The sequence below is a fragment of the Aplysia californica genome, unplaced genomic scaffold (genome assembly GCF_000002075.1).
Source record: "Aplysia californica isolate F4 #8 unplaced genomic scaffold, AplCal3.0 scaffold00597, whole genome shotgun sequence".
NCBI classification, from domain to species: Eukaryota; Metazoa; Mollusca; class Gastropoda; order Aplysiida; family Aplysiidae; genus Aplysia; species Aplysia californica.
Genome location: NW_004797867.1, coordinates 281,277 through 291,116, shown reverse-complemented (window position 1 = coordinate 291,116; position 9,840 = coordinate 281,277). Strand labels below are relative to the sequence as shown.

Below are 9,840 nucleotides of genomic sequence, written 5' to 3'. Positions count from 1 at the left end.
CCCCCAACTGCAGTCACGCGTCCTCCTTTTTTAATGGGCGTGAACTAGGAATATGGAGGGTAGACATTTATTATACTTTTCCAACTGGTTGTTCCTTTCTATTGTAGCTCCTGTGAGCGAGTCAAAGCTTGATTCACATAGGCCACCAAACAATGTTAGGAGAAGGCTTTGAGATGGTTAGGCCTTTGAGTTTGTTCTCGAGTGTTGTGTGGTGTTGTTTGAAACTGTTTATATGTCACAAAAGGCTGCTTTCATTTCAATGAAAAACAAGTTCACCCACGAGAACCAATGACACTGTCTTTTAAAGCTTTTTTTTTGGGGGGGGGGGGGCACAATTAGCTCAGCTGGTATTTTTCTTGACTGCGATGCCAGGTACCCCCATATGAATTTCCGACTGGACATTCTTGAAATTGGGTTATTTTAAGAGTTTTCAATACCCCCAGGCCACTTAGCTCGGTCCTGTCGAAGTTGAAGATCATGGCAGAGGTCCCAGATCCTGACGAAAAATCTACCTGTGTTGAAGTGGGCGTTAAATGAAGCCTAAAAGTACAGCAGTCACATAAGAAAATCAATCGATGTCAAGTGATTTTTGGAATGTGATCTAAAACTTAAAAAACAAATCAATCCCTGACTTTAAAGGAAGGCCTTTATCTTCTATCAGCAAAAGTGCCTTCGCGTGTTTGACATCTCTAACTATGAAAAACGTAGTTTGTGACCTACTCTGAGTTTGTGCGCTACAGTGTAAGACTACTCGCGAATAAAGTAGTACCTGTATTTTCTTCAAGCTCTGTTTTTTAAACTACCCATTTTGGTTTTTCCACTGTGTAGCTGTGACATCATTCGCCACTTGGGCGTGTCTGGCCAGCGAGCTCCTGGTGTGTGCTGTCCACCCGTTCCCAGGAGACATCAAGGCTTACATGTCCACGATTGGCGGGCACATGGGGAAATATCACATGGACGGCATCCTCTCGGTGCTGATGATGTTCAGGCTATATCTCGTAGGTCAGTCGGTGTGGGTACTGTGTTATTTGTGGTCAATCATTTGCCCAGCCCTGGACACGAAGTAGACCAGAGAGAGAGAGAGAGAGAGAGAGAGAGAGAGAGAGAGAGAGAGAGAGAGAGAGAGAGAGAGAGAGAGAGATAAAGAGAGAAAGAGAGAGAGAAAAAGAGAGAGAGAGAGTTTGTGTGTTTGTGGGTGTGTGGGTGTGTTTGTGTGTGTGAGAGAGAGAGGGTGAGTGAGAGAGAGAGAGAGAGAGAGAGAGAGAGAGAGAGAGAGAGAGAGAGAGAGAGAGAGAGAGAGGAGAAAGCAAGTCAATGTACTTTTATTAATATTTCCCACAACCAGGACATATTTCTTATTATGAGGTGAATGAAGTATTAGATATTCAAAGCCATGTGCTTTTCATGAAGGAAGTAGATTGCTCTGACCTTCTCTTTATATTGTCTTCTCTGTGAATGTATGTATGGGTTTTCCTCTTACCTGTATCTCTTGTCTCGATGAGAACTTAAAAGATTAGTGGGTTAAGTATATTTGTGTGACATGGGTCCTCTGCTTTTTCACTGTTACGAGTCATATGAATTTGTAACGGATTTATGATAGTGATTTTGAAAGAATGAAGCTACACTTCGTATTTCTACTACTGTTCTGATAGCCCGTTGTCTGCTTATAAACTAGTCACTCCAACATTGTCTGAGCATTCACCTACCTCTTCCCTCCCCTCCTCATTCCTTTCCTTTCCCGTTCCTGGCATCACGATCCCTTTCCATCTCATAAAAACTTAATGTTTCAGGTCGTTTTCTGGTGGTGCACTCCCCACTCCTAACTGACGAGTCCACGCAGACCATCTCAGCAGTGAGCCACGTCAAGATATCCATGTTTTTTGTTTTCAAGGCCGCCATGAGCGACCACCCGGGCACGGTGATCACCCTCACAATGCTCTCTATGTACACCATCAGCGTGTGGGCCATGCGCACGTGCGAGATGTACTACACGAGCATCGACGAGGCGCACAGCTTTACGGAGTCCATGTGGCTCTCTGCCATCACCTTCCTAACTGTCGGCTACGGAGATCTCACGCCAGAAACTCACTGTGGGCGATTTATCGCTATCGTCACCGGCCTTATGGGGCTTGCGTCCACCGCCCTACTTGTCGCAGTCGTCGCTAAAAAGTTGGAGCAGACCAGATCGGAGAGGTACGTGTTCAACTACCTGTCTCTCATCCACCTGGAACACAAGCGGAAAGGTGCAGCCGCTGACGTAATCAAGTTTGCCATAAAGGTGTACACCTTGAAAAAGATTCTGGCCCGACACAACAGCAAGATGAACAGGATGAACGTGACATACATGTCCTGGCGTTTAAGTAACTCCATCCGTGCCATGAGATCGACGCGGGTAGCTCGACTTCGTGTGGAGGAAGCATCAGTCGGTTTGACAGAGCTCAGTCAACAGGTTTCACAGACACAGTCGCTTATCTCCATGCTTGCAACGTCTCAGGGTCAAATCCTGGACAAACTGACCGACCTGCAAGAGCGGGTAAGGGAGAGGGACTACGACGAAGATATCTTCAGCACGGATGAGGGGACGGGGAAGGATGACAGAGGAAGTCGTGACCCCGGGAAAGACGAGGCGGAGTCTGGTTGGCTCGGCACTGGGCTGTTGAAAAACTTGTATCGACAAAACCCTGGAGATAACTGAATTTTGCCATTGAGTGTTTTCTCTTTTCTAAGAAACTCCAGACCAAACGACAACCACCGATGCTTGAATTATAAACCGATGAGATTCAGCACATTGTGTCTCGTTTTCACAAATTTAATAGCCCTGAAAAGAGCTGTGCTGTTTGTTTTCTGAACCTGCTATTGCTTCCTGACTGTCTGCTACTTGACATAATCTGACCACGAGAACAAAACTCTTTCACTTCGAGCTGAAGAATCAGTTATTGGTGGTTGCCGAGAATTGCAAAGATATTTAATTATTTACGTCAGCTTCATACGAGATTGCGTTGAGAGTGACCCAGATTCGATTCATAATGTGGCATTCTAAACCTTTGTGAATGGGTTTTCCGTGGTTTTCCATCAACTTCAATCTCTCTCTTTAGGTGACAAACATTAATTGTAAAATCGTCGGTCTGCCTCATAAATAACTAAACCGATGAAAGGGGAATTAAACCCTACTAAAGAAACATTGCAACAAAATGTTTTCGTTTTTGTCAAAGTTTGGAGGCGTTAATCCTAAAACTTCTTTACATTACACTGAAAAGTTGGTAAATGACCAAACGCTTCGGCCATACTGAAATGGGATGCAACTTAAGACTTCAACATAAGTTAAGGACCACCTTGAGAGACAGTCCTGATTTTTAAAAGTGTCAATGGGTTACCAAAGCGTACTGCAAAACCTCCCTAAAGTGGCAAAACCATCACGTGCAGAACGGAAATCCTCAAGGAATTTTAGCCAAATTTGCTGTTTATTATCGACTTGTGTGCAACACCACGGACATTCCTCAGTTAAAATTTCTGGTGCGCGTGAAAGACGGACGTAAGGTCTCGAACTGTGCTCACGTTGGTGTCAATATAAACCGCCGTTTGAGCAAAATCCAGTATCGCATCAGTGTGCCCCCAAGACGAAAGCTGAGAGACCTTGATCGGGCCAGAACTAGGCATGGCTGCAGGATGGAGTTGGAGCTCGAGAAGTTGCCAGAAGGCGTGCAATGTCACACTCTGTCATTGTCCGCTTGAGGCAGCGCGTCAAACCAGTGGATCAGTCCAAGAACGCCCACGTGCATGTCGACCCAAGAAGACCACTAAGAGTGTTGCAAGTGGTCCTTAACGTATGTTGAAAGCTGCAATATTGAATCATATGATGAAGAGAAATAACGTAATGCATTCCTCATTTTCGCTTGGTGCAATTTTTGTTTAATAGTGTAAAGCGCATAGAGCGGGGTTATGCGCTATACAAATGCTATGTATTATTATTATGGTTTACTCAAAAGTAGGTATGTTGAAATTCTGTGTCAGCATTCCAAAGCGCTATTGCTCGAGTTTATCATAATTTTGGTTTTCGCAAGACTCCCTCATGGGCATATAATTTTTTGCTGTTTGTTTGTTTTGTTTTTAATCTTGGAATTACAGAGCTCTTGTCTCAGGGGGAATGATGAAAAGATTCAACAAGTCCGTGTGTTTTATTTGTCGAAAACCAAGCTAGAATCATGCAGAAGCTGCAGTCTTCTTTCATGGCAAACTGGCCAGGAAGAGAGAAATAGAGAGAGGGAGAGAGAAAAAGAGAGGGAGAGAGAGAGAGAGAGAGAGAGAGAGAGAGAGAGAGAGAGAGAGAGAAAGAGAGAGAGAAAGAAGGGGGCAGGGGTGGGTGGGGAGATAAGGAAGAGAGATGAAAAGGAAGAGAGATGAAAAGAAAGAGAGAGGGAATGAGTGAGAGAGAAAAAAAAAAAAAAGAGAGAGAGAGAGAGAGAGAGAGAGAGAGAGAGAGAGAGAGAGAGAGAGAATACACATAGACAGACAGACAGGCAGACAGACAGAGAGGAGAGAGAGAGAGAAAGAAAGAGAGAGAGTGAAAGAGAGAGAGAGAGAGAGAGAGAGAGAGAGAGAGAGAGAGAGAGAGAGAGAGAGAGAGAGTAAGAGGATGATGGAGGGGAGAGAGAGGCGGAGTGGCGGAATCCAGCCGATTACATTGATACCCTCAAGATTCTTTGAGAAGAAAACAAAGACGGATTCTTAATTTATTTAATTAACTATGTCTTATGAGAATAATGTCTTTAACATTAATTTGTAAAAGATAAATATCAGAATAAAACGGTTTCTCTTTGACGTACATTGTGCTTCAGAAATAGAAGTAATTTCTCTTGCCCGTTTTATTGTACAGTGAAATGTGTGACGTTTAAAATATCTAGAGGTAATTTCCAAGCAATAAACATTCCTTAGTATTATTGCTTGTGATTCGTTTTTCTTTTTCTCGAAGGGTGTTTTGAGGTTTTGACATAGAGATCCTTTTTAATACTGAAAGTGTATTTAAGAGGCAGGACTTCTGAATTTAAACGTACTTCCGTGGTATGATATGAGTTGAAGACCTCGCCAAATAACCCAATCTCCAGAGTGCTCTGTTGTGGATTCATACCAAACCAAATTCCTCAGCATCACGTAATAGTGCAACTTCTATTTTACTAGAGAGTAGTGGGGGGGGGGGGGGTTGGGGGGGGGGCTCTTAATTATCCCCTCGAAACTTAGCTCTAGGAGATACGATTCACTCAGACGCATAGTACTGTATGTGTAATTTTTGCAAGGGAGAGGAAATTTTTATGTCGTTTTTGTTAGCTTACCTTTAGTCTTTTTTCTGTTCGCCACAGAGACACTCTGTATTTGTGACTTAATGCGTTTAATCTAAAAAAAAGTAGAGGTATTTGACGAAGAAGCAAAAGGCTACTCAGTTTAAAAATTACAAATCTGAGTCCTACGAAACGCCATTTTTCTTGCATTTCGAAGGCATAGCACTTTGTCTCGAGTCAAGACTGTAGCTAAGTGTTAAGAGACAGACAAATTAAATTCCATAATATAATTATAATGAGAGACGAGAAGAATTTTGATCCTTCTTGGATTCAAACCCATAACCTCCATGAGATGGTCAAATTATCAACCAACTGTACGACAACTGCCTATCAAACAAACAAACAAACAAAAACAAAAAAAGAAAAGAACTGGTGTACTCAAAAATTCCCATGTTTCCATCAGAAGAACTGGCTTCACTTTCCATAGTCAGGAGACTAAAAGAAAAATGCCAAATAAAGGTTGAAAATTTTTATACCCAGCCTGGGACATTTTTCGGTATGTCATCACTGACAAGAGTATTAAGGAACCCGATTCTACACTAAACGATTGATGAAAAGTCACAACAAAATAAATGCCTATTACTGTAAGGTACACGCAACAGATAACATGAAGAGTTACTATAAACTGGATCATTTGACGTAAATTTCGGCGCAAGGGAGGCAACAAACAGTGGCTTTATTTTTCTGTTGTGTTGCTTCCCTTGGTAATTTTTTTCCGATCATAAGAATGACTCGGATAGCAGCTTTCAACATTTTCTTATGGGCATGTCTTAGTATTATTTTTATTTTTTGCTGGGTGGGGAATTTTTTTTCCTCCGAATAAACCCCTGGTCAAAGATCCCATCAATGAATTGAGGAGGGGAGACCAATCCATAATCTTCCAACTAAGAACACATGTGCCCCTCAATCAACATCTCAACCGAATTTGAATAAAGCAGTCTGCTGCCTGCCCACTATGTGATTACCCTTCAGAGACAGTGGAACATAATCTGTTCTTCTGGCGTTAAATAGCCGATCGGGGGGGGGGGGAGTTTTCTTCATCAGCAACCCAAAACATCTAACTGCCTCTACTCCTCAAGACAGCAATTAGAACAGACTGGCATCATGCAGAAGAGATAACGCTCAGATGCTACTGGATCGCTAACAACAACAACAAAGACAACAACAACAGCAACAACAACATTTTTTCTGTCGTGTGTATGTATGTGTTTTTAAAGCATCCATGTACACGCATATATTTACAAATCCTGTCTTGTTGTGGCTCTTGCACCTCGTATCACAATAAAGGTGCCGTTATTACACAGCGCAGCAGCTCTTACGACTTTCGGAAAGATAGAAGTGTATAGTGCACTTTACCTCTACAGACGTACTAAATAATGTTTCTTAAAACAGATAAAGACTTATACTTTTGTTCCTGTCATGGGTAACTTCCAAAGACAGTGATAGTACTAGTATGATCTGTCACAAAGTCCGTCAGTCGGTCAGTTGTTCAGTCGATCTCACTCTCTCTCTCTCTCTCTCTCTCTCTCCCTCTCTCCCCCTCTCTCTTTCTTTCTTTGTCTCTCGCTCACTGATTTATTTTTTTCTCTCCTCATTTCTGTCTTTCTCTGCCTCTCTCTCTCTCTCTCTCTCTCTCTCTCTCTCTCTCTCTTTCCAACTCTGTAAGCGCGCGCGCCGTGTGTGTGTGTGTGTGTGTGTGTGTGTGTGTGTGTGTGTGTGTGTGGGTGTGATAAGGGGAAGAGGATGAGAAAGAAAGGAGAGGAGGTTGGAGAGAAAGCGAAGAGACAGAGAAAGAGAGAGATAATTTGAAAAGACATGCAGGGTTTTCTCTGCAGCCGTCAGTACCACATCATACATTCGAATACGACAGGATTATTCTATACACGATAGAATCCAACTGTATTAAGTCTAAGGGAGACCCACGGAAATCAAGATATATAGGTACATTTATGATAGACTGAGAGAGCACTGAGTCGTTATTCATCAAGCAGTCTTTTACTATTCTATCGGTAACATTATAATAAGTATCAAATTATTACATAATAACAATTGTCATCATTATTACCCATCAATATGGGGCATGAATTTCAACAAACTTTTCAAAATACAACAGTTGTTACGACCGGGACCTCCGATAAGACCTAGCAGTGGGCCCCGAAAACAACACAGACAATCCCAGCTCGTTGATGATAATTGCCTGAACCACAGCCAAGCGTGATACATCCGTTAAGCGGCGATGGTCTAATGCACACATTGTCAACCGCTTTATTATAGCCAGCGCTCACTTTTGCCACATTTGAACGGCTGCAATTTTTGTATCGCTCAACTACATGTATATTATACAGTATTAACAGTCGGCATTAAAATAACACCTGTCACTGCCCAGGCGGTACCCACTGCCCACCAAAATTACCTAATCGCCCGCTTGTAGACGATACGCCCAGGTTGGCTAATACACTAGTAGCCTACTAGAGAGATCATGGGTTCGAGCTCCGTCAGGGGCCCAATATTGTATCCAGTGGCGGGGCGCCATTGGTGCAATTGGTGCATGTGCTCCACCTAACCCTGGCCTTCACCCCCCCCCCCCCCCCCCCCCCCACTCCTTCTAATTGTTCTGAACGGCTCCGGTTCTAAACCAGTCAGTGCTCTAGATCTGCATTACTACATCCTTGCGATCCGTCACCCGCTGGCTGCGCCAGTGAAGAGACATACGGCGAGGATGGTTTATGCTCGTCGCACCGCTTGCGGTAGTGTCTGCTGGGAGCAAGCAAAATCTTTGCACCAAAGTTATTTTTGTCACTGTAGGGAAATCTAGGCATCGTTTGTCCCGCACAAGAGGAAAGGTGCATGAAACTGCTCTTCGCAGTACAGAAAGGTGCATGAAACTGCTCTTCGCAGCACCAATTTGGTGCAAGCTAAAAATTTGATCCAAGTTTCCGCGAGCCTATCTACTATCACTATTCTACTAATAGAGTCTATGGCAACTCAATGAAGAATGGGTATCGAAACTGTTGTCTCCCTCTATTGTATAGCAAGTTCTGGTGCTGCACGAAGTAATTAGAACATCTTCTCAGATTGTGAGCATAGAGAGTTGTTAGTTTTGTTTCACTTTATTGCAGCTTTTATGCGGTTTCATCCAGAAACAGTTGTAAATATCGGTAGATTTAGATTACTGGATATCCTGCAGATTCTAATTGACTTTCTCCAGAAATCTTAATAGTAGCTACTAAGCCTATTGTCCTTTTGCTAACTTTCTAATTTTGCACCACCTTGTCTGCAACCCACGCGACGCCACTGATTGTATCCTAGGGACAGGAACTTTACACACAATTTCCTTACTTTACATTGGTGGGAACGGGTACTCAGCAATAGACGGTCAAAGGTCCTGTCAGTTTGATAGTGTTTGAGCACTTAATAAGCTTTCAGCGCTACAAGCGTACCGGGAAGACGAAATTTTTCCTAGTGATTTTGGGTCTACTGGGGTAATAGTAATACAGGCTACATCATGTAGCTCTAAACCGCATAGAAAACGCTGTACGACAAAGGCATGCGCTATTAAAATGACTATTATAAATGGTTATTATTATTATCATGATTACATCGAGCCTTCAATAGACACGGGAGGCTGGAGGTAGGTCCAACTTCTTATTTCTATAATATCCACCATGACAGTGTTGTCCTGCTTTTTTTCAAAACGTTGATGAGACAATTCACCTTGAGACGGGCTCCAGGCCCTCCGATAGATTTTAAAAGAAACATTACAACCAAACAAATGAAGACAACAATATATATATATATATGAAAAACTCTACACAAAAGATGAATGGTTTTTATGCTATGATTTATTACTGGCCACAGGACAGACTGGAACAACTCGACTGCTCAACTTAAGATAACACATTTGAAAAATGCATCTGAAAGATTGTTTGTTTCATGTTGTTTTTTTCCCATGCAAAGGTTGATAAAAGCAAAATAAAGCAAGTTGTTTAAGGTACTATACGCAATCAAAGGCATGCATTTTGAAATAAAGCTTATTTTCCAAAGTCCACAATATGTTTTCGTTTCATGATAGATTTGGTCAAAGTGTAACAATTGTGAGGTGGGGAATATGGTCATCAGATTGTTTGATACTCAAGCTACGAGTTAATGTTCGTGGGTTTTTCTAAAACTCAAAAGAACAAAACAAGTATAGTTTCCTTTGGTGAATGATATGACAAATAAGGTGAAAATATCCATTATATAATATATAAAAATTGAGAAAAGCGTTTGAGCAAATTAACTGGAATTCCCTTGTAATGTGAGAGCTTACAAATAAAATGGTGCCATGACTGCGTGTTTCTGAGTGAATAAAAGCGAGAAAAACCCCCCCAAAAAAACTGCATAGGTTTTGTATAATGGCATACATATTTTTATAAACCTAGAAATTGTATGATGACGGAATCTAACACCAAATTCACAACTCATAAGCTCTCTCTCTCTCTCTCTCTCTCTCTCTCTCTCTCTCTCT

General features: G+C 42.2%; 1 protein-coding gene across 1 annotated transcript in view; it reads left to right on the top strand.

Annotated features, from left to right (window-relative positions):
• LOC101864480 (small conductance calcium-activated potassium channel protein 3) overlaps positions 1-2,780 on the top strand; it is a gene marked incomplete in the record, with an annotated part of 39,011 nt that extends 36,231 nt beyond the window's left edge. The window contains 2 exon segments of the mRNA XM_005107366.3: positions 829-1,002; positions 1,791-2,780. Of these exon segments, the coding sequence (XP_005107423.2) occupies positions 829-1,002; positions 1,791-2,695 (1,079 nt within the window).
• Positions 2,781-9,840: the final 7,060 nt, after the last annotated feature.